Raw genomic sequence first — 24,625 nt, forward strand, 5'->3', positions numbered from 1 at the left:
TCAAGCTTATAATAAATCATTAAAATTTATGAATTTTTCTTTTAGAAGTAAAATGAGGGCAAACAATACGAGCCGATACAACGACGAAGATTTCTTCAGCGATGGCGGCCCTTGCCCAACTTGTCGACTTGCTATTAACGAGGAAACCGGTAGACTAAAGTGCGCAGTTTATGAAGTTAACTCTCGATTTTTTTGTTCTTTATTAATTTTTCTTCTTTTTTTTTCTTCCCTCTCCCAATCATTCCCCCAATACATCAGATGGTGCACAGAAGGCGATGATACTTGGCGATTTCGCGTTAGATTAATGTTATTGATTCCTGCGGTGTTATTACCGATCATTATAATTTTCATAGCTTTATCGCGATCACAAATTACCGATAAATTAGCTCATCGCCGTACATTTAGTCCGATTCGCAATTCTCAAGAACAGACGAAGAATCATTTCGTTGAAAATCATAATGCCTTGGTGCTATCATCCGAGAGCAAAGAAATACAGCAATCTCTTGATGGGAATGAAGATGAAGATGAAATTCGTATCTCTGAAATTCAAACAAGTTACGTACCGCCAAACGTTCATTTTTTAATACAATCCTCGAAACGACGCAAGAGGCATACGGATGCGGTAATGCATATATTGATATATATATATATATATATATATATATATATATATATATATTATATTTTGTAATTATTACTATTATTGTGAAATACATTTTATAAAGAAATTCAACTCATTGGATCAAATCTCATTTGGTATTTATTCATTTATTTATTTATCTTATTTATATTAATTTATCTTTTTTTTTGTAGGAAACAACGTTGAAAAAGAGTAACGATTACAGTGCTATCAAATCGATCGATGAAATACGCGAGAGAATCTTACCTAAGGAGAACAAACAAATAGTTGTAAGTAGAAAATAATTATATTAGGAAAAAGTTAGGAAAATCATATTGTCGCGAAGTTTGAGATTGATTTTAACGCAGATAGCTAGTGGTGGGGTCACTCAGAAAAAGTACATCGCAGGTACGTCGAACGACGAAATGGATTATTTTCTACTTGATTATAATCCAGAATTAGAATTTGACGAGCCCTATGCATACAGCGATATACAGGATTATGAAGATTACTCGAAGTTGGTACATCCTTTTCTCATTTTCATCCTACGTTTACGTAGCAGCCTTTCTAATCGCGTTCTGCGTTCTACGTTATTCGTTCCACGTGAAGAGAGGAAAAGACAGCCGTGGAAGAGAGAGAACAATTAGATTTCAAATCATCGAATCAAAAATATCGGAACATTAAGGATGAGAGGGATGAACGATCGCAAGACCGGATGATTGATCATACCGAGCGGATTAGCACTTATTCCGTTTCCATTGGCAACGCTTACAGAAGATGGCCTGATAATTACGATCGTCGCGATAAAGACGATTCAACCGATTTCCATGCTTTTTGGAAAGACGAAGGCAACGCGAAAAGTATCAGAGAGACCCAAGGTATGCAACATACTGCATTTTTTTGCATGTTGCGTTTTATATCATTTTATAACTGATATTAACAACTGACGCTTATCTATTTTAGCAAGAATAATGTTAGAATACATGGATAAAACTGCCAATCCGTGTCACGATTTTTATCAGTACGCTTGTGGAAACTGGGAAAAGCGTAATCCCATTCCAAAGGACAAGGCGGCCTACGATACCTTCGAGATGTTAAGAGAATCATTGGATATTGTTTTGAAAGAATTGCTCGAAGATGAAGTTCCACCTAACGTTCAATTAAATACCGACGACGCAACGATCAAAGCAAAGTTTCATTTTCAGAGTTGTATGAATTACGGTCAGTTCAAATAGACCTACACAAAGTATTCATTTCCGTGTTTAAACGATTAAATGCATTTATCAAATGTGCCTAGAGATCTTGGAGCAGCGTATGGAACAGCCGGTGCTACAACTTTTAGAGGAACTCGGTGGCTGGCCTATCTTGAAACCTGATTGGGATGCCGATAAATTCGACTGGTTGCTTTTGGTCGCACAGCTGCGTCTGTACAATAATAATATTCTTATTTCTGAATGGGTTGGTCCAGATATTAAAAACAGTGACCAATATGTTATACAGGTGAGAATCGGATGATATAAGAGCCTTAAATTTTGCTGATTATTTAAATACGAGTATAAATAGATAATTATGTAATTATTTGACATTAACGTTTTCTTCGATTTTTCTCGCAGTTTGATCAAACGTCTCTTGGTCTTCCTACAAGAGATTATTTTCTTCAACCGTCGAATATGATTTATCTGAATGCCTATAAAAATTATTTCATTAAAATTGTAACCCTTCTTGGTGCTTCTTTGCAAAATGCTACTATTCATGCAAATCAATTGATAGAATTCGAAACAAAGCTCGCAAAGGTATAATAATATTATTAAAAATAATTCACGTTGTATAAATGATATATGACAGGATATGCCTGTCAAATGTTATTGCATTTACATTAATATATATAATTCATTATTATGAATATTTTTTTCATAGATTACATCTTCGCCGGATGAAAGGCGAAACGTTTCTGAGCTTTATCAAAAAATGACCATTGCTGATTTAATATCGATAGTGCCTCAAATCGATTGGCATAAATATCTTTCGATTGTTTTAGCACGGCCCGTGAATATTTTTGAATCGGTTGTTGTATTTGCCCTACAATACATTCAAGATTTGGTCTATTTACTCTCAGAAACCGAACCCAGGTAAAATATTGAAATGAAAAACTGCTATTCGTTCTTACTAGTGGATACACATTAACAAAATATGAGATTCTAACTTAACTTATTGTCTATCTTTTTATTTTCTTAGAACTATAGGGAATTATATTTTATGGAGATTCGTACGACACAGAGTAAACAATTTAGACGATCGATTTCAGGAAGCTAAACAAAATTTTTATTATATTCTCTTTGGAATAGAACAAGCTCCTCCTAGATGGAAGAATTGTGTATCACAGGTCAATGCCAATATGGGTATAGCCGTTGGTTCAATGTTCGTTCGAAAGTATTTTGATGAAAAGAGTAAGAATGACGTAAGTTATCCGACCATGTAAAACAAGCTTATTTATACAAAATACAAAATAAAAATACCACTTTTTGTAGACGTTATCCATGACACGAGAGATACAAGAATCGTTTAGGGAATTGTTGAACCAAACTTCGTGGATCGATAAAGAGACGAAACGATTGGCTAGCGAAAAAGTTAATGCTATGCTTTTAAGAATTGGTTATCCCGATTTTATCTTGCAACCACATTTATTAAATGAACGTTATAAAGATGTACGTTGTTTACATTTGTTTTTGATTGCATTATCCCGTAGAAGATGCTACTAATAATATCCTAATCTAATTTGGTTTGATATACTCTTCAGGTTGTAATCCATCCAGAAAAATACTTTGAAAATACATTAAATATTTTACAACACTTGACAAGAGTGGAACAAGATCGTCTTGGGAATTCAGTTAATAAGACTTTATGGAATACCGCACCCGCAGTCGTCAATGCCTATTACAGTCGCTTCAAAAATCAGATAAGTCAGTTCCCTTTTCGATATTATCTTAATTTTTATTAGATTTTGTTTGCACCAATTGGCTTTTTCTTCAAACGTTCATTCTTATGGACGCAAGACATTTAATTATAAAAGTATGTAAAACCTCGTCGTTACGCGTTATACGTCGTAATCCCGTATACGGTCACAAATTCAATAGAAGAATGCCAATGCAATCTAGCGCATTTCTCATTTATTTACTTGCTCCCCCATCTCAGTGTTTCCAGCGGGCATACTACAGCCGCCCTTTTATCACAGATACTTTCCAAGAAGCTTGAATTACGGAGGAATCGGTGTAGTGATAGGTCACGAAATTACTCATGGTTTCGACGACAAAGGGAGATTATTCGATAGAAATGGTAATCTACACAGATGGTGGAAGAATGAAGATATCAATGGCTTTCACGAAAGAGCAAAATGTCTTATTGGTAAAATATTCATTGGTATCTCATTAATATTTAATCCATCTAGAAAATACTTCATTATCGATAAAAAAGTTCAGCTATATTTCAGACCAATATAGTCGCTATACGGTAAGCGAAGTTGGCGCACAAATCAACGGCATGAATACGCAAGGAGAGAATATCGCCGATAATGGTGGTATCAAACAAGCATTTAGGGTAAATAATATTCTTTCTCTTTGAAACATGTGATGGATATTATAAGAAATATTAATACATATTAAAAATGAACTTTAAAATGACGATATAGGCTTATGAAAGGTGGTTGTATATAAATGGCGACAAGGATGAGACTCTGCCTGGTATCAGCGCGACCGGAAAGCAATTGTTCTTTTTGAATTTTGCTCAAGTTTGGTGTGGTTCAATGAGACCAGAAGCTGCGAAAAATAAATTAAGAACTGCTGTCCATGCTCCTGGGAAATTTCGCGTGATTGGTACGTTGTCAAATTCAAAGGCTTTCGCGGAGGTTTTCCATTGTCCTCTTGGTTCACCTATGAATCCTATCAACAAATGTTCAGTTTGGTAACGTAGCAGTAGACAATTATCCAAAGTATATTTTCAAAATAGATCATAGATTGCTTTTATCAATATATCAATATATTTTGCAATAAGTTATCCTTTATTCAATGGGGAATATATTTATTAATTCGATGTAGCACGCGTTTATCTTAGAAACCAAATGAATCTTAAATTAAAAGAAGAGTAAAAGACAAATAGAAAAAAAAAATAGATAAAAGTTTTCTTTTACATTTCATTAGAAAAGCAACAAAATTTCTTATTTTATGTCTTCAAGAATGCGCTTATTCATTTATATTTTCTCTTCTTTATTATTATACTTTTTTCTCTACGAATGTTTAGAATTTTGTACGAATAATGAAAAAACATTCCATGTCACTAATGAAATATATTCTATACACGTTGTTAATGTTAATTACTTTATTACGTAATACTCACAGCGGTTGAAAAACGCACGAGTTGTTTCCACGCAAGTTATACACATAAAGAATTTTAGGTAAAAACAATAAAAAATTTATATACATTCCTTTATAAATAAATATAATATGTATATCTATATGTGTTTATATATGCGTATACATATAAGTGAGTTTTCCACGAGTTTTCAGTATGCGCACTTAAAAAATCACTTTTACGACTCATTAAAAATCGGAATGAAGTGTGTCTGCTGTTTGCTGTGTGTATGCTTATGTACGTAAGGGCTGGCTACATAGATTAGTCCGAAATATTCTCTTCAATTTCATTGCAACTAATTCTTTTTGTTGCACTTTTGAAATCAGTTCGAAATTGTTGTAATATCACAATTAATTTTAATGCTACAAGATGTTTTCCATCTTGGAAAAAATATCGTTTATAGGTGTATAAATCGACCGTTCACATTCTATAAATTTGATATTTCTGTTTTATTACAATTTTTTTTCTACGATGGGCGTTAATTATATTGTCGTATATGCAAACAGTTTATACATAGTTGTATTCGTGAATTTATCAAATGTTTTTTTTTATCATTTTACTTCAAAAATCTCCCCTTGTTTATAAATTGAAAAAGAAAATAACTAAGATTTAACGAGACATAACATTTGAAATAATTTGAAAAAAAAAAATTACTCTAATAATAGAAAAAAGCTACAAAAGTATAATTATTAATAATAATTAATAATGATTAATGAGAATTATGAGATTTTTCAAACGCGTTATTAAACAGAGGAGCCGGTACTGGATGTACTTACAAAAATTAATAAGCTCTATCGATCTGCACGTTTCTGCAGTAATTTGTAATATATATATATATATGTATATATATATATATTTATTCTCTAAATATATATACGCATGTGCGTATATGTATATAAAGAATACTACATAAATAATACAACCCCTAGTATTGCAAATGCTTTGTATGAATTAACACAAACCGTAACAACATTTCAAAAAAGGACACATTTGTCACATAGAGATTCCAATGACCTTAACTCTATTATGTATAGACATTATAAACCGTTATTACATGAGCTTGGACATTTTACCTTCTACAGCATTTTATCAAAATTGGCCTATTAAATATATAAACATATGTTTCGCGTGTGCTACTTCCGTCCACTTAATAAAACGACGTAGAATTATATCATAACTTCCTGTTTACGTCTATTAATGTCATTGCGTATACGTATTACGTTATAACAAATATCTTCACTTATGCAGAAACTGGTACTCCAAAATGTCTTCTTCATCTGTAAAGAATAAAAATATTTCATGTTCCAAAGTATGTAATGTCCCATATCTACTGCACTAAAAGGGCGCTATACACTTAAACACACACACATTCTGTTGCAATTATGTTTTGTGCAATTATAATTCATAAATATAATCTATCAAAGTGTATATAATAATAATAATAATAATAATAATAATAATACAAATGCAAACATATCAAATGCTAAACATCAACGGTGCAAGAAATTTTGTTTGTTTGCTCGTTCGTTCGTTTGTTTTTTTTTCTCGTCGAAAGAATACTACCCTCTCTGTAAATTTTAAAATAATCGTTTGATTTCAAAATAATTTTTTATACCGAGATTATTTTAACACAAATATCCAAACCTTTTAATTGTAATCATTCTATATTCTTTAATGGAATGTCAAAGAAAATATGAAAATAAAACTACACTCACAAATATTATCTCTGGTATTGTTGTCCAAATTACTTGTCCGCGTGCGACATTCTTCGTGCATACGTCACCCTGCATAAACCATCAGCGCAGCACAAGGCACAAAAAGGACTCTATTATGTCTTTGACATAATAATCATCCATATGCATACAACAGCAATCAGAAAGTAAATTGAGTCGCTATCAATTTTCAAAAGAAAAAGCAGTCGCGACCTTTTAGAGCAGCAGAAGTGAAAAACAGAAGTTAAACCAATGATATGTCTGCGAACCACAAAATGTATAAATAAAATACAATACGTTTAAAATAACAAGATATTTCAATAATATTTCTCATATAATTATTTAATTAATTTATAAAAGAGTGAAACTCTTGAGGTGCTCAGACATATATCAAACCTGTCGGCAACATCAAATATTTTTATATTTTACAATGATTAATAATAATAATAATAATAATAATATGATAATATTGACGAAGAACTTTTGTAATTAGTTTTTAGGTTACATACATATAGATAAAGATGCATAATTTGTTAAATTAAAACATTTCATTTCACTATGCAATTTTCCATATAAGTTACAATGTGTTGATAATTAATTAATGTTTTACCGTTATTAACTACCGTATTAATAATTCTTTTATGAAATCTTCTACAAACTTTTATATACGTTTGACGTCATTGATTATTATTCGTTAAGCAATTTTTTGTTTCTATATCTACCATATATACAATACATATATAAACGAGTTTTCAAAGTATGCCGAAAAACATTCTGTAATATCTAGAATCAAAGATTATTTAAATTCAAATAATATTTAAGAAAACTATGTCAAATATTCTCATTTATAAATTATTTTTTGACTAAATCGAAATTCGAGTATAATAATGAAGTTCTTTTCGAAAAATTGCATAGAGTTGATTTTACAAAATTGTTCTTCATATTATAAAAACAACAAATACATAAAATTTGCAATAACATATATATATATCCGATATATATATACATTGAACGAATTCATAAATTTGAAGAGAAAATGTATTCTAAATACTATGCAGTGCATGAAAAAGAATCAGCAATACTGTAATATAATTTTCAAGTGAACACAATTTTATATACAATATTTGAATTCTAGGAGTATGCACAAAATCATATTTTCAATCATATTGTTTCTTTGTTTAAATGCACAAGGTGTATAATAAATAAATTTTACATAACAATGAAAAAAGAAAATGTAATCAAAAATATCTTTTACAAGATGGAAATAATAAGTGCATACACCTGAAAAATATGTGTACAAGTTTTCTAGTTTCCTTGCATTTTTAACATGAATAAGATGGCACATTTAATATGAGAATAATGATTTAACCTTATATACACATTATCGAACCTTTCATGGTGTAATACCAAATAATACATAATACGTGAACAGCTTTTTTCATTCAAATAATTTTAGGTGTTTGCAATAAAATAAAAGCGTGTCACACGTAATAATAATAATAATAATAATAATAATAATAATAATAATAATAATCATAATCATAATAATAATAATCATAATAATAATAATAATAATAATAATAATAATAATAATGATAATGATAATAATCAAACGATGCATCAACTATTGCATAATGTGCCTTTATAAATTCGGCATATGCCTGACTTCACACATTTTTCATCATATAAAGATTCTCTAAGGCAACAGTTGGTGAATCGTTCAGTACATGGAATAGTGTATTGTTGATTTTAAAGGAATAGTTGGCCCATTGTCGTAGACAGTCCTAAAATGCAATGAATGGAGAAATATTAATATTATTACAGACCATTTATTACACACAGGTACACATGCACTATATGCTATGAACAACTTATTTTGACATACATTTTTGTCAATAGTGTTATTTTTGTGATCATGCTTGTGCTCTATATTTTGTGCTATCATGCTTTTGAAAGTAAAATTACTTTAAAGATTAAAGCGTATATCACTGACTATTTACTACAGAAGAAATGTATGTCCAGTGATAAATAAGTAACTACAAAATATTTCAATTTTGATTAATGTTAATGTACTAATAGAAAAATAGGCCATTTATATATAATATATTCAATGGATTTTGACAGTTATACATAAATGAAGAAATAAATATGGACATAAACATGAGGGTAAATTATTGAAAAAATTTTTAGCAAGAGATTGGCTTTAAACTACATAATATCTTTATAGATTAGTAATAATCTAATAATGTCCAAGAGAGAGAGAAAATGGCACTTATTTAATATACGAATCGAAATGTTACGTTTACATTATGATTATACCGAGTTTTAGTCTACTACACAAAAATGAACTACTAGTACATCACCCTGGTTAACAACTATATATTATACTTGTTATATCTTCATCCAATCTACACAAAGTTTGACAGTAAATAGGACGTCTGTCAAAAATCTACTTAATTCTAAATCTGTTTGCCACTTATCTTTCTTCTTACTATATTACTATTACTATTACTATTATTATTACTATTGCTATTAATATTACTACCATTGCTGTTATTATCGTTACTATTGTCGTTTTTTTGTTAATATAGTTACTATCAATGTCAGTATTGTTATTGTCTTTAAAAAATAAATTTAACCTATTCATATAATTAATACTAATATCAACATTAGTTGATATAAATTTCTAAATATTTCAACTTAAAAATAAAAAAAGTATCAATAATTTAAATATCCTTTCGCGAGACGGTGCGAAAATTATTTTATATTATACTTTCAGCTTAATCTTGAAGCTTCGCGCGCGCGCGCGCGTTGTACTATTAAATTATTTATAGAAAATATTTTAGACAATAGAACCAATGAAAGACTGAGATATCGTTGACATGACTTCAAATTTGTTTAGATTATTTTAAAATCGTTAAAGATACATATAATATATCGTATTATTCCAAGAAGTTATTACGTAAAAGGATATCATTAGTATTTACATTTATGTAATACATGCAAACATTGAAATAAAAATATGTTAAATAAGTTTAAAATGAAAAATTTATTGCAGAATAGTGTGCAAACGGAATGCAAATGTGAATTATTACACGTGAATAATTCCCAAAATATTGCAGGCTATATTTTTCAAATGAATGAATGCTATACTATCATGCAAGGAATGATATTGATCATAACTATACTAATAGATAGATGTAGTAATTAAAGTGTATAATGTATTAATACAAATCGTAAAAAAAAAACATCTTTAATCAATATTCAAAGTACAAGCCACACAATGTCAACTTGATATATATACATATATAGATATATATGCATATATATACATAATCTTGTACTTATTATTAATTCATGACATAAGATGATATCGCATAACATTCTATCATATCCTATACTCTCAGTCAGATTTATAAATTATCTATTTACACGATACTAGCATCTACATAACATCGACAAAAAATTCACAAGGATTGCCCATCGCAATACGAAATGACTGTCTACTACCAGATAAGTCTTGTTGATTTTGTTGAGTTCCTGAACCAGTTCCTGTCTGTACCGATTGCTCGGACCCACTGGACCGACTATGGCTTCCATTAGACCTTTTACCATTCGAACCATTCCCATTACCAGAATTCTTACTTGGCATACTTGGCACAGATGGGATATGTAATTCCGATTCAGATGCTGAAGAACAAGACTTCAAGTCGTGGATAGGTTCCTTACAAATATGTTCACTACCTGCACTGCTACCACCTAATAAATCGATGAATGGCCGTATAATCGGCAGGGTAATATTTTCACCATTATATAAATGTATGATACATAACATGTAGCTAATATTCTATAGATCGTATGTAAAATAAAACTTTGCTATATAAATGATAAATTTCAATTGATAATAGATCTTACCTGAACCACTATGAACACTTTCTTCTCTATGATATCCATATACAGTTGGTTCGTTAGTAAAATTAAATGGCATTGGACTGTAACCAGTCGCAGAATGAGGTGCATATGTCCCTGAGTAAGGCATGTCCCAAGCATTAGGAGGTGGTAAAGGTCCAACCGTGTCACAGTCCAATTTCATGCTGCTCATAGCAGAACACAAATCACCAAATATGTAATAACATTGTTCAGAAAACGTGATCTTATTCACAGTATGTCTGATGAATCCAGCTTTTAGCATCAATGATGCGTATTTTCTGGCTTCACGACGATCAATAATTCCTTCTACGTGTGCGCTAAGCCAATCAACAACATCTGCCCCAATAAATGCATTCGGAATTGTTATTTTAAGCCACATGCGATCACGAATTTCTAGACCCGAATCTGGACGTGCCATAGCACGTACTATTGTTGGCATATCTGTATTAATGGTAAGGTGAAGTTCCTCTAGTGGTCCTATTAAAAACAAATTATAATAATAAATATTGTAAACACTTGTCTTGACTACCTAATATTAACCCTTTGCGATCGGATGCCATTACGATAGATTACTATAGAGAGAAACGTGCCGATAGCAAAGGGCAAATACTTCTCAATTCACTTTTAATTGCATATTTTAAATATACAACGTTATTGATACGAAAACTTACGTTCTGTATCTGGTAGAGTACTAGCAAGACTACTCGATGTGGATGTTAATGTTGTTGCACTTGGTGGACGAGGTGGGAAACCTTCGCCTCGTATAGCTGCTGTATGTGCCACCCATGCACCCGGATCTATAGGACGCACCGGTTCTGTTCTTGGTATGGTAAAATAACCTTTTGGATTTGGATCCCAACATTTAGCAACAACTAACTTGATTGGTCTGTGAAGCAAAAAATGAAAAAGAAATTTATATATAATTATTATAAAACTATATTAATGACATATTTTATTATCTTTAAAAAAAAGCATCCTGTTTTTTGATAAAATATAATGTACATATCTTATTGAACATAAATAAGCTTTCTCTTACCCTGGTTTTTGGACGACTTCACGTAGAACTCTTACCGCCTCATCATTAGACATGTTCTCAAAATTAATGTCATTAACTTGAAGAATCATGTCACCGGGTTCTATTCGACCATCTAAGGCTACAGCTCCCCTTTACAAATTAATAAATTTAGCTTTATGGAAGAATACTCAATGAAATGCGCGTACTTGTTAATATTTAAAATATTAGGCCTCTGTTCTCATATAAATAATACAGAGAATTATATAACATCATTTACACATATCAATTAATCCATAAAAATGCATAGCAATGATACCTATGTATTTAATAAGCAAACACAATATTTTAATGCATTAGATGCAAAGAAATAATATTTCTATACAAAATACGAATTTTTAAAAGAGAATAATCTGATTAAAAAATGCTCAATTGGTTAAGTATCATACCCTTTCATTATAGATCCAACATAAATTCCTCCATCTCCACCTTTATTACTTTGACCAACGATACTTATTCCAAGGAAATTTACAGTATCCATATTTAATGAGACTGTTATGATATTCAAAGACATTGTGCTATCTGTGATACTGCTAAATGAAGATGTTCGAGACATAGGAGGTAATCTGTGTCTTCTTCTTCTTTGAGGTCTACGTCGATCTAATATGAAAAAGATTAATATGAAAATATATGTATGTAGACAAATTTATAAAAGTAATTGAAACAAAACTAAAACGAAATAAAAGATTCCATTAAAATGTAAAAGATATTACATATTAACCTAAAGTTGCTCTGTCAACTGCGCTACTCATATTAGTATGACGACCTGTTGTCGATGTAATACGACTACTCGCATCATCATCCGATTCTAAAAATGTTGTCGTTTCTAGATCCGAGCTCAATATTGAGGCAGTTTCATAGCCATGACCAGAACGATGCTTAGAATGACCATTTATTCGCAATCCTATAAAAAATATCCAAATGATATACAATCAATTTAAATGTATTTTTTATCGAATATATTCTACTCAATCTACATTTATAAAAATATGACACAAACCATTGTATTTGTTATATTTTTCATATTTGTCTGTATGATGTCTTGAACTTTTATGTAAATGATGACCTTGTCGGCTACTTATAATACTTTCAGTTTCTGTTAAGGTATCATCGTGCGAAAGCGGTGGTGGACCACGATTTGTATGCCCTGGTGTTACATGATCAATACGATCGTGCTTCACTTCACTATGCGCTACAGAATCAGTGCAATGTGAAACACCATCCGATACATTACTGCCTTCAGCGGAAACCAACTATTAAAAAAATGCATTAATGTTTTAAAATTGAATAATATATACATTTATTTATATATATATATATATATTGTGCTATGTATATTCTGTCAAAAGCGATTAATACATATATCTTTATAATATATAATTATGTTGATCGCGTATTTTAACAAGTTGAAATATATATACTTAGGAAATATTTAATAAATAAAATAGATTAAAACGGTTGATGTTAATATTCAATGATGCTCCAGAAAAAGTCAATAAATAATTCACTCTAATGTTTATAACATATGTGACGTATCTACCAAGGTATATTTAGTTTATGTAGGCGCGCGCGCGTGCGCGCATCTATAGGAGTGTTACCGCGTGTCTTTTATAGTGTCTTTAGAGATTACAGAGGTTTTTAAAATAATCATTCAAATAGAGATCTCTTACCCATGAGACTACTCGTCCATTGAAGCATGGAAGATGTGCATCGTCGTCCACAATCTCCTCTTTTACAACCCTATAGTACAAAAATAAGATAGACAAAATCAAAAAAATTGTTCGCATATAGAAGGGAGTATATAAATAATGATATTTTAATCAAAATAAAGTGTGTTATTGGAGCATATTATTAAAATAAGGAAAAAAGATATATGTAAATAATTTAAAAAGATTATCCATTTAAGAAGAGGCAAGTAATTGAACAAGGATTAAATCAAAGTATCGCACATATTGCATATATGTATGTGCGTACATAAAATTTGATCTTGAAATAACACATAAAGCGCGTATCTGTCTAATGGCTTGACATTTATCTAAAAATTATACAAGTATATCGAATAGAACGTTTTTGAGTTGAGGAATCGACAAAATGTATTTAAATATACGCTTGAATTAGATTCTATTAAAGATGTTTATATCAATTGAACACCAACCCGAAGTCATCGTCCATTGATTTGAAGAAATACTTGTAATTCGGTCGGTTGAGGACATTTTTAAAATCTGCCAAAGTCACCCTCTCCGGCGAAATAGTCAGTTTGACTAAATAAGGTGTCTCTTCGTCGTCAATATGGTAAATTATTTTGGTTTCCTCCATGATTGTGAAATAAATAATTCTACGTTGATTTGATAGAAAAGTTGTATCAGTCAGGCCCCCACTAACACGAGCAATTGTCTTAAACCAATATGGCGCGTTGCAGTTAGAGCCAAAGCCCTCACGCGCATCGAGTTTAATAGTAGCATATAGTCATTAAATAGACACACCAAGCACCCTTTGTTAAAGCATTCCAATATGCAAATAAGTCACTAAAATCTATTCCTTATTATTCCACTAATTATTTCTTTTTGACTATTCATAGCTTCCGTATCCTTCAAATAAACGTCAACACTCCTGCCGACGTAATCACTACAGCGAACCTTCCATCGCGCCCCCACTTCGCTTCTATCACCTAAGAAAATCCGCCGATGGTGCTGCAATCGTGCCCAAAGAAACAAGATAAGAACGGAAACTAACGTTTAATGCTTTTTTTATTATCTATTATCGACGTTTCAACGTTGACTTACGTTATATTCATTAAAATCTAAGATAGAAGCTTTATTCTCTTCCATACGCTACGTATCGAAGTAGTGAAATTTTGTTACTAATCGATAAAACATATTCTAATTGCGTAGGGAATTTAGTGTTGCAATCGGTACTGCGCCCGCTAATACACCTTCATGTTATTTCATTACGATACATATCCGTGATTGATTGTGCGCGTTGAATGTTTCATATTCGAGATAAGAACTTGTTTTTTCGTACCTTCCTACGCAACAAATATTCAAATAAGTTTAAAGGTGCTTAAAAGTTCATTAAAGGAGATATTTTTTCTCTTTTTTTCTTATCATCATTTTATTTTTATTTTTAACTACTTTATTTTTTAAATTCCGTATGTATATTACTTACTAGTTTCCAAGTTATATAATGCTAACTTTACTAAATGCTAAATTAACTAAATGTATTATATTGAACATATTTCTTTAATGTCTTCAGTTCTTCCAATTATTTTTCTGCAATAAAAATGGTTATACATATATATTTCTATATGCGTGTATTTGTATACATATATATATCCAACGTTTAAATCTTGGCAATTTATAGATTTTCTAAATATAATGTCTTACCAATGATTATCTGAAAATCCAAATAGTAGTTAGAAGATTGCACTAAACTAGAAGTCCACACGACACATTGAACTGTCAACAGTCTATTTGCTGCAAAATATTTTATTATATATTAGAAATATCTTTTTAATTACAGTTGATTAATGATATTAAAAATATAATTACGTGTCAGATTTGGAAATTGTAGAGCAACTATGGGAGATACGTAATCTTTTTGTCCCTTAAATGGAAAATATTCAATGGGAAAGCCAGGATTAGGAATATATTCAATCTTTCCTATATGCTCCTTGTCTATATTGTCTACTCCATTGCAAGATAACCAAATGTAGAACTGATATTGAAATGATATCAAGATATAATCGAAATTAAATATTTATATTTGTATCTTATCTAATGGATATTTAATATCATACTTGTTCCGATTTCTTAATGATATTTTTTAACAAATTTGGCATAGTATGTGGTAACACAGAAGACTGATTATAATAACGTGGAATCCAATCAAGTCTCTATAATGCGAGACATTAAATACCGATTAATATTTATTTTATGTATATGTCAATCCAATAAATAAAGATTAATAGTATATCGTGCCTATATAATCGCGATATAATATTATTGAATTTACTTTATTGAATTTAATTAGAACACAAGGTTGAATCGGTGTAGTATATCCGTAAGGAGGTTTACCGCAAGTACCCAAACTCTTTATATCGAAAAAACAAGGCTTTAATTTATTATCTACTCTCAATTGACCCTTATTGCATTTTAATTCTTGTTGGGAGGTATTCATTTTGTAATCTGCATAACGTGGTTTAACATTAATATTTTTTGAAATATTTAGCAAATTTCACTCGCATGTATACCTTTTAAAAAGTCTGTTAAAGCTTCAGAATATCGTTTAGATCGAGCATTTTTGTCTTTTTCGCTTATCCAAATGATCGGCGAAGTAAGGGGTAATGGAATATTTGGTTTGTAATCGATTCCTGAATAAAATGTTAAAAGGTATAGAATAAAGGAACAATAAATGAAAAAAAAGAAATTAAAATAAAAAACAAAGAATGAAATTGACGAGAAACCTGGATTTTCAATAATCAGAGATGTTGGCAATAAACGAAGATCTTGAAAAAGACTTCTAACGTTGAGAAAGCCACTATATATAAAGAATGGTTTTTTTATATCCTTGATGTATTGAACACTCAAATACATATGTAATGCGAAAATTGTACCAAGGACACCAAAAAAGAAGGAGTAAAAGATGACTACTTCGCCTGTTTTATACATATAGAATCACCTTTCTGTTTTTTTTTTGGTTAATTACATGAATAATTGTAGTAAAATAAATATTCTATTTAGAAAAAGGAAATAATACAAATAGATTATATTTTTACCCCATTCTTTTGCCGTTCTGTCGAAAAGTGTCTTTTTTTCACCATTCCAAATGAATCGCAATAAATTTTCAACCCGGCTTAAATCCGGTTGTGGTTTTCTACTTTTATAGTAAGCTTCATCGTGTAAAATAATCATTATTTGCACATAAAATAAATATATTTCGTAATTGTCGTATTTATTAATAGTAAATCAATTATTTTTGTTGATTGTGAAAGTAGCAATTGTGCATATAAGGTGAATCCCCTTGTCGTTATTATATTGATCAAATATTCAATTCTGTGCATACGAATGAATCTATTTCTACGTATATTTGAATAATTTCATTGACAAATGTATATTTCCTTTGTTTTTCTTTCTATTTTCTCTATACAAAAGAAAGATACTTTTATTTAAAATATTGAAAATTTTTGAACACGTCTAATTAAAAAATACAGGTAAATGTATAGGTATGAGTGGAGAAATCGAGTCGATCGATTGCGGCATAGAATAACCAATAGAAAGCTATTTTATACATTATCCAATAGCAATGCAAAGTTTAGTAAAATCGTATCTCGTAGTTCCTAGTAACTTTTCAAATTGTAAAGCGGCCAAAAATGTAATTGACTTCGTGCTCAATTGAAAATGAACACATCGGCCAGTCAGCTGACCCGTCTTGTGATAGCAGCCACCTTATACCAGTTGTGTCGGCTGGATTCGCATTACGAGACGCTATACGTCGTTGTAAGTTATTCATTCTTACTCCATTTTATTTCTAATATTTTATATTCTTTTACCATTCTTATATATATAATATTCATTCAAATATTTTCAATAACTATTTAATCGATATTAACGAATCGATAGTATATACGAAATGCATTCTCGCCTAATATCGATCGATTTACGTTGTCTTGCGTTTCTTTTACTTCAGTGATTTATTTTTATATCTCTTTTCTTATTTTTCAAATATAATTAAGTAAATTATAAAAAGACACATTTACATCTTTCTTAATTCGATTGAATGAATTTTTCTTGTTTTTATTACAATGCGATTGATAAATTATTCATTGCTTATTAAAGTCATTTAGCAGCTATTAAGTGGAGGGCTACGCCTATTTTTCGAATATTGCTCTCACGTGAGTTTTCGAAAGATAATCTTTGACAACTCTTTTCTTCACCGTATAATATGATTAATATAAAATATTATGTTTGACGATTATATTACGAGCGAATCTTTTTTCATTTATTCCTTTTTTTCTTTTTTTTTCTTTTTTCGTAAATATATAAACTGAAACATCAATAAATGATAATTAAGATATACTTCAGTTATGTCATTGATGTAATACCTCAATTTCATAATCATATATCGCACTTCAATTTTCAATAACTTCATATGCTATTGATTTTTTTGATTTAATTATTTGATTGCAGGTAAATACCACGTGATATATAAATAAATTCACAATGACGAGCCACGGGCTGTCAAAAATTGGGCAGGATGAGAAGGAGTCTAAGTATGGATATGTTTATGCTGTTTCTGGACCTGGTTAGTCTATATTATATTATTTCTTCTTTTTCTTTAAATAAAATCAATACAAAATTGCATTTATAATTTATTTCTAGTTGTTACTGCGGAGAAAATGTCAGGTTCTGCCATGTATGAATTAGTTAGAGTTGGATATTATAACTTGGTAGGAGAAATTATTCGTTTAGAAGGAGACATGGCTACTATTCAGGTATATAATTTATGTTATATATTTTTCAATGAATTAAGAAATTATTCATATATTCAAATATATATATATATATTTATGTAGGTATACGAAGAAACCAGCGGCGTAACTGTAGGAGATCCTGTACTTAGAACAGGAAAGCCATTATCTGTAGAATTGGGTCCTGGAATACTAGGCAGTATTTTTGATGGTATTCAGCGTCCGTTAAAGGATATTAATGAACTTACTAATTCCATTTATATACCAAAGGGTATTAATGTACCTAGCTTATCGCGTTCCACATCGTGGGAATTTAATCATTCGAACATAAAAAATGGCAGTCATATAACCGGCGGTGATCTATTTGGTATAGTTTATGAAAATACGTTAGTGAAGCATAAAATGATTTTACCTCCAAAGAGTAGAGGCACCGTAACTTACATCGCACCGAATGGAAATTATACGGTCGATGTGAGTCAAGATTTTGCTTATTGTAAGGCTAAGAACTCTTTTACATGAAATGAGTTTTAAATGGAGTATTTCATTTCATTTTTGGCACTCGTATCATTGAGTAGCCAAACTTAAATACTGTCTCTTAATATCTTCTTTTGCTTAACAGGATGTCGTATTGGAGACAGAATTTGATGGCGTTAGGCAAAAGTATACTATGCTTCAGGTAAAATTAATGGTCATTTAAATAAAGACTTTTTTGTCTAACTGTAACAAAGGGTCTATATGATAAATTTATTCTCAAATTTAAAGGTATGGCCAGTACGTCAACCCCGTCCAGTTACGGAAAAATTACCAGCCAATCATCCGTTACTTACCGGACAACGCGTATTAGATTCTCTTTTCCCGTAAGATAAGAAAAAAATTGTTTGATAATATAGCAAAAAGAAAAATGATTGAAGTTAACAATGTAATTTATATCTTAGATGTGTACAAGGAGGAACAACTGCCATTCCTGGAGCTTTTGGATGCGGAAAAACCGTCATTTCTCAAGCTTTGTCCAAATATTCCAACTCTGACGTTATTATATACGTAGGATGTGGTGAGCGTGGTAACGAAATGTCCGAAGTATTACGTGATTTTCCCGAATTAACGGTGGAAATCGATGGCGTTACCGAATCCATCATGAAACGTACAGCTTTGGTAGCTAACACTTCCAACATGCCTGTCGCTGCTCGAGAAGCTTCTATTTACACTGGTAAAAATATCTTGCAGTTTCTTTTATTAATATATTATTAACATTGTATTAGAGCATTAAATAATAATATCAAATGTCGCGCCTACATTTACAGGTATCACTTTATCTGAATATTTCCGAGATATGGGTTACAATGTTTCAATGATGGCTGACTCTACTTCTCGATGGGCAGAGGCATTGCGTGAAATTTCTGGTCGTTTGGCTGAAATGCCCGCAGATTCTGGTTATCCTGCATATCTTGGTGCTCGATTAGCCAGTTTTTATGAACGTGCAGGACGGTATGTGCACATTTTATCGCATTCATTCAAATTATTTTAAACTGATGATAATACGTCTATTTATTATTTCTATAGAGTTAAGTGCCTAGGAAATCCAGATAGAGAAGGATCTGTCAGTATCGTCGGTGCCGTGTCTCCACCAGGTGGTGATTTCTCAGATCCTGTTACAAGCGCAACTCTTGGTATAGTACAGGTAAATAATAACTTGCTCATTTCTTTTTTCCAACATTGTACAAAGGAATAATTTATAATTTAATATTACATATATATTATATGTATGTGTGTTTGTGTTTCATTAGGTTTTCTGGGGATTGGACAAGAAACTTGCACAACGCAAACATTTTCCATCTATTAATTGGCTTATATCGTACAGTAAATATTTACGTGCATTAGATGATTTTTACGACAAAAACTTTCCCGATTTTGTGCCACTGAGAACAAAGGTAAAAGAGATTTTACAAGAGGAAGAAGATTTATCTGAAATTGTACAGCTGGTTGGTAAAGCTTCCCTTGCGGAAACAGATAAGATTACATTAGAAGTTGCTAAACTTTTGAAAGACGATTTTCTCCAACAAAACAGGTTAGTCTATAGTATACTGCATCGTTAATGTATTAATTATAACATATGTTATATCATTTTACTTTAATATTTCTTTTTCGTTTTTAGTTACTCCCCGTACGACCGTTTCTGTCCATTTTATAAAACTGTAGGAATGTTAAGAAACATGATTGCATTTTATGATATGGCAAGGCACGCGGTAGAATCTACTGCTCAATCTGATAATAAGATTACATGGAATGTCATTCGCGATGGTATGGGAAATATTCTTTATCAACTAAGTTCAATGAAATTTAAGGTAAGTAAATAAAATAAAATAAAATATATTCCCTTCTCCACACGATCAAGTATTTTCTCGGTCAATACAAATCGAATCAAAAGAAATTATTCGTTTGACATATTACATATATATATTTCAGGATCCTGTAAAAGATGGAGAAACTAAGATAAGAGCTGATTTCGATCAGTTACATGAAGATATCCAACAGGCATTCAGAAATCTAGAAGATTAATTTGTTACGGGAGTTTCAACTAGCAATGTCATTTGCAACAATGTTGGATTACTTTCATTTTTAGATAGTATGATTTAAGGACGTCCCGGTTTAATTTAAAAGCACGAGAAAAAATGAACAAAAAATAATTCCCCACCTCAAAAAAAAAAAGAAACGAGATAAAAGAAATGAAAATAACTGATCATTTTCATTAAATTGACCATTTCTTTCACGGAGTAGCAATAATGTGTAATACATTAAAATGTATGCTTCTTGTGTATTATAATATGCATAATAATATGCACCCTTATATTGCATATAAATACGCCTAAGACAATAAAGCGGGATGTTCTTAGATACCTCTTTGTGTCACTTGGAAATGTGTTAAACATTCTTATATATTATACTTGCATTACATGTGATAGAATCACACTTGTGTAATTAGCAAATGATATAAAATTAGAAAATTTCATTTTGCAATCTATTTTTATTGTTTCCGTCTTCTATGAATTTGTATAATACACATATGTGAAAATATCGTGAAATACTTCCTGAATATAGAAACAATGATAAAATGCAAGAGCAGGCAATTATCTAACAGTTTAAATGTACAATGAAGATACAAAATGATTTTTCACTGAATTTAAGAAAAGCTGCTTTATCATTAAAAAGACATGTTACCACTAGCTGTATAATGTATACATTATCTTCTATTTAAAAAGAAGATTTTTGAGCATAGAATCATTACTGTAGAACGCAAAATGAAATATTATACTATATTTGTTGTTTCAATAACTTTGACGTTAATTCTATTATTGTACAATATGTAAAAAGCGAATAAAAATCATAAATAAAAGGAATATCTTTACCAAACAGTGATATTAAATAAAATAAACATCTTAATCGTCATTTTAATCTGATTATTTTAATGATGCGACGACGTCAATAATAATTACATAACAATGTAATACTATGTACATTAACGATATATTACAATTATTTCCTGCATAATTAAAGTTTAGACGTGTTATTTACTATGTATGTGCATATATCACATTGTTGTTTACACGAACGTAAAAGTATAATTAATACGTTTTACATTCCATCCTACTTTATTGTATATCTATACTTTACATACCTGGCGCGAGTTAATATAAAAGATTTATTAAAAATAAAATATATCCAACACACAATATTCACAAGTATTCAACTGCATACTCGCATGTCAACAAATATTCATAATTGAAATTGCATCTGTACGATAGTCAAAAAGTGAGTGTCTATCATTTCTTTAGTTCAAAATGTTATTTTTAATGTATCTATATAAAATGCCAACATTTGAATAATAACCACAGATAATTTAGCACAAAATTCTTTTACGTAGTATACTAACTACTTATAATATCGGATCAATTTATTGATTTACACATGTAGAAATAAGCAATATATTTATAAACATGAAACATAGTAGTAACAAATTAGACTCAGTGGTAGATTTAGTTGCATATTTTAAAATATACAATATCAAATAAAACATTATTCAAATTCTCTTTTTTAGAATCATTTTTCATTTCAAAATCAATTTTTTCTCCTGTTATATAGATTTAAAAAGAATATTTAATGTTATATTACATATAAAACTTGATTGTGGAAATTAAATGTTTTAATCGTCTTTGGATTAGAAGACATTTTTTTATATATTAAAATATTGCATCGTATTTTCATAGCGTGAGTAACCACACTCATCCGCACAAACATTTACACACGTTCTCAGTTTTCGGTCATTCCTTCCTATTACTTTCAAAATTCTAATTAAATGATAGTTGAAAAATAACAATTATTATAGCACAACTTATATAGTTGCAGTGCTTAAATAACAATATTAACAAAGTATACTTAAAACCACATCATATCAAATGATATTTGATTATTAACGTAATTTGCATAATAACGTTATATAATATATTAATGTATAACGTTATTCATAATTATTTGTTAGGATATACTAATTTTTTATAGTTAATTAGATATTGATGTAACTCCGAAATCATAGAATTTACTACAAGTTGATTTAAAGTTTAGGAAACAGCAAACAATAAAAAAAGGAAAGAAACAAAAAAAAGAATAACTAAGTAAATATTTCTAATTCATATACGACAGCTAATATTTACATGTGAGACTCTTATTCAAAATTACGAACTTAAATGAACATCAGCATTTGTTCCTGACGATGAAGACAACTGTGTTCGAAGCTGAAGGTTCTCACGCTTCAATTGCGAGATAATCTGTTTTAAAGCAGTTATTTCTTGCCTTAATTTCTCATTATCTCGTAAACATTGACCCAATCCTTGATTAGCAGCACGTAATTCGCCTATGTACTCACAAGCCTTTGCTAAAATCCCTCCTTTGCTCTAATAAAGCAAATTAGAAAAATGTCATTCATTTATTTTTTGCAATAATACTAACAATATACTGGCAAATACGTTAATGGATAAATATATATCTACCTAATCTGTTTCCTATTACCTGGGTTTCATAGTTTGCCTTTCCTTCTCCGCTATTACCACTTCCAGTAGTATTGCTGGTCGCATTACATTCGGGTATTATTTTTCCTAATCTTGCTATCCAATTATTGATTTTATCTCTACGCCGACGTTCAACTTCATTATGTGTTGCTCTTCTTCTATCATCTCTCTGAAATATGATTTCAATTTGTCCTCTGTTTAAAAGAAAATGAAAACTTTATTCGATATAAATACCTTTTTTAAGCCGGTAGTACAATTTCGTGGTGTTTCTATTTGAAGAGTAGTAGTCCTAGGAACTAAAGATCTAGATGTTTGAGCCGTAGTGAAAACATCATTAGCATTGCCAATGACATAAAACTGTCCATTTAAAGGAGATGTTAAAACTTGTACGGTATTGCTTCCTGCTTGTCCTACAGGTAGTTCTATTTCATTATTGCTTGAATTACCATTGACTTGAACTACTCTATATGCTAGCGCTTCTTGATATCGCATTCCATTATCACCGACTGCCTCTGCTAATATATAACCATATATACATATTTATATATACATGTATTTATATAAAGAGAGAAAGAGTGGGAAAGAAAGATTTTATGCATGCTTACAAAGGTTATATTCATGTATAATATATGATAAATTTTATTTAAAAAGATAGAATTAGAAGTAACGTTTGAAGTAATATTAAAATGCACATTCCTTAAATATTATTCATTATAATATAATAAGATTGAAAAAATAGGTAAGATTTACCCTTTTACCTTCACAATCAACAATCTCTGCTTCTTCAATAACAATTCCTGTTCCAGATTCATCCTTTGATCCAACCGTGCTGAAAACAAAAGGCTTTATCTGAAATACGTTCGCATAAAATATCACTGCAGTTACAACTATGCCTATTACTTCCACGACTCCCGTCGTCCTACGGCTGTAAGTGCGCACCGTGCACTATCTGGTGACCTTGACGAAACCTCAGGCGGAACAGGAGGAATATGTGTTTTCATCATTAACCAGCCGATAGTTAATATAAACGCTACCTGACATCCTGCTGTTGAAGGTGTTGATCCAAAATGTCCATATTATCCACCAAAAATGTTTGAATTTGCCAAAATTCACGTGAGCTGGTCACGGGACGCGGCAACGAGGTCATGTGGTGCACAAGATGGCGATTCTCGACGTAGGCACCATCTATTGCTATTGTAATCCAAAAATGAACAACTTATCTACGCAGTAGTTGATCAATTTTAAATTCACAAAATGGTGAACGCATAATTTTCATTCGTATTCGCAATTACATTACATACATACAAAAAATTAAAATATTGTAGCAAATGATAAAATAGTAAAAATAACAATAAAATGAAA

The 24,625-nt window shown here is 30.5% G+C and overlaps 5 protein-coding genes across 19 annotated transcripts; 2 read left to right on the forward strand and 3 right to left on the reverse strand.

The window, feature by feature from the left end:
* Window positions 1-411: 411 nt before the first annotated feature.
* On the forward strand, window positions 412-4,781 carry LOC122520789 (neprilysin-4). Of its 6 annotated transcripts, none has more exons than XM_043641049.1 (14): window positions 412-622; window positions 814-909; window positions 988-1,136; window positions 1,229-1,497; window positions 1,583-1,840; window positions 1,917-2,119; window positions 2,233-2,412; window positions 2,537-2,748; window positions 2,855-3,077; window positions 3,148-3,324; window positions 3,417-3,579; window positions 3,812-4,036; window positions 4,107-4,213; window positions 4,305-4,781. In XM_043641049.1, exons 3-14 carry the CDS (start codon window positions 1,045-1,047, stop codon window positions 4,578-4,580), a joined length of 2,385 nt encoding a protein of 794 aa, XP_043496984.1. In that variant the 5' UTR covers window positions 412-622; window positions 814-909; window positions 988-1,044; the 3' UTR covers window positions 4,581-4,781. The 6 variants fall into 6 exon arrangements, with proteins under 6 accessions (XP_043496984.1, XP_043496986.1, XP_043496988.1 ...); XM_043641051.1 differs by having other exon boundaries at window positions 3,812-4,021; XM_043641053.1 differs by having other exon boundaries at window positions 988-1,027; window positions 1,107-1,497.
* A 1,170-nt stretch (window positions 4,782-5,951) lies between these two features.
* On the reverse strand, window positions 5,952-14,752 carry LOC122521449 (segment polarity protein dishevelled homolog DVL-3). 4 transcript variants are annotated; one of them, XR_006304770.1, is made up of 11 exons: window positions 13,893-14,752; window positions 13,408-13,477; window positions 12,738-12,990; window positions 12,459-12,641; window positions 12,127-12,337; window positions 11,702-11,830; window positions 11,337-11,551; window positions 10,651-11,142; window positions 10,246-10,494; window positions 6,739-6,807; window positions 5,952-6,300 (listed from the first exon to the last, which is right to left on the reverse strand). XR_006304770.1 is itself a non-coding variant. In XM_043642201.1 (10 exons), exons 1-10 carry the CDS (start codon window positions 14,051-14,053, stop codon window positions 6,260-6,262), a joined length of 2,004 nt encoding a protein of 667 aa, XP_043498136.1. In that variant the 5' UTR covers window positions 14,054-14,752; the 3' UTR covers window positions 5,952-6,259. The 4 variants fall into 4 exon arrangements, 3 of the variants coding, with proteins under 3 accessions (XP_043498136.1, XP_043498137.1, XP_043498135.1); XM_043642201.1 differs by lacking the exon at window positions 6,739-6,807; XM_043642202.1 differs by lacking the exons at window positions 5,952-6,300; window positions 6,739-6,807 and adding an exon at window positions 8,274-8,519.
* Window positions 14,753-14,851: 99 nt separating this feature from the next.
* LOC122521452 (sodium/potassium-transporting ATPase subunit beta-1-like) lies at window positions 14,852-16,989 on the reverse strand. Of its 2 annotated transcripts, XM_043642206.1 has the most exons (8): window positions 16,512-16,989; window positions 16,200-16,391; window positions 15,987-16,106; window positions 15,749-15,921; window positions 15,534-15,629; window positions 15,286-15,451; window positions 15,121-15,210; window positions 14,852-15,006 (listed from the first exon to the last, which is right to left on the reverse strand). In XM_043642206.1, the coding sequence occupies exons 1-8, from the start codon at window positions 16,645-16,647 to the stop codon at window positions 14,999-15,001; spliced, it is 981 nt and encodes a 326-aa protein (XP_043498141.1). In that variant the 5' UTR covers window positions 16,648-16,989; the 3' UTR covers window positions 14,852-14,998. The 2 variants fall into 2 exon arrangements, with proteins under 2 accessions (XP_043498141.1, XP_043498142.1); XM_043642207.1 differs by lacking the exon at window positions 16,200-16,391 and having other exon boundaries at window positions 16,512-16,986.
* Window positions 16,990-17,125: 136 nt separating this feature from the next.
* Window positions 17,126-21,746, forward strand: LOC122521450 (V-type proton ATPase catalytic subunit A). Of its 2 annotated transcripts, none has more exons than XM_043642203.1 (12): window positions 17,126-17,232; window positions 17,923-18,037; window positions 18,115-18,227; window positions 18,309-18,674; window positions 18,823-18,879; window positions 18,966-19,060; window positions 19,139-19,410; window positions 19,505-19,688; window positions 19,764-19,881; window positions 19,988-20,268; window positions 20,356-20,545; window positions 20,667-21,746. In XM_043642203.1, the coding sequence occupies exons 2-12, from the start codon at window positions 17,956-17,958 to the stop codon at window positions 20,757-20,759; spliced, it is 1,851 nt and encodes a 616-aa protein (XP_043498138.1). In that variant the 5' UTR covers window positions 17,126-17,232; window positions 17,923-17,955; the 3' UTR covers window positions 20,760-21,746. The 2 variants fall into 2 exon arrangements, with proteins under 2 accessions (XP_043498138.1, XP_043498139.1); XM_043642204.1 differs by lacking the exon at window positions 17,126-17,232 and adding an exon at window positions 17,475-17,627.
* Window positions 21,747-22,863: 1,117 nt separating this feature from the next.
* Window positions 22,864-24,421, reverse strand: LOC122521453 (upstream stimulatory factor 2-like). Of its 5 annotated transcripts, none has more exons than XM_043642210.1 (5): window positions 24,298-24,421; window positions 24,022-24,092; window positions 23,498-23,775; window positions 23,265-23,432; window positions 22,864-23,149 (listed from the first exon to the last, which is right to left on the reverse strand). In XM_043642210.1, the coding sequence occupies exons 1-5, from the start codon at window positions 24,408-24,410 to the stop codon at window positions 22,931-22,933; spliced, it is 849 nt and encodes a 282-aa protein (XP_043498145.1). In that variant the 5' UTR covers window positions 24,411-24,421; the 3' UTR covers window positions 22,864-22,930. The 5 variants fall into 5 exon arrangements, with proteins under 5 accessions (XP_043498145.1, XP_043498144.1, XP_043498147.1 ...); XM_043642209.1 differs by having other exon boundaries at window positions 23,498-23,778; XM_043642212.1 differs by having other exon boundaries at window positions 24,164-24,390.
* Between the last annotated feature and the right edge of the window lie 204 nt (window positions 24,422-24,625).

Source organism: Polistes fuscatus, unplaced genomic scaffold (assembly GCF_010416935.1).
Source record: "Polistes fuscatus isolate 324 unplaced genomic scaffold, CU_Pfus_HIC Scaffold4, whole genome shotgun sequence".
Lineage (NCBI taxonomy): Eukaryota > Metazoa > Arthropoda > Insecta > Hymenoptera > Vespidae > Polistes > Polistes fuscatus.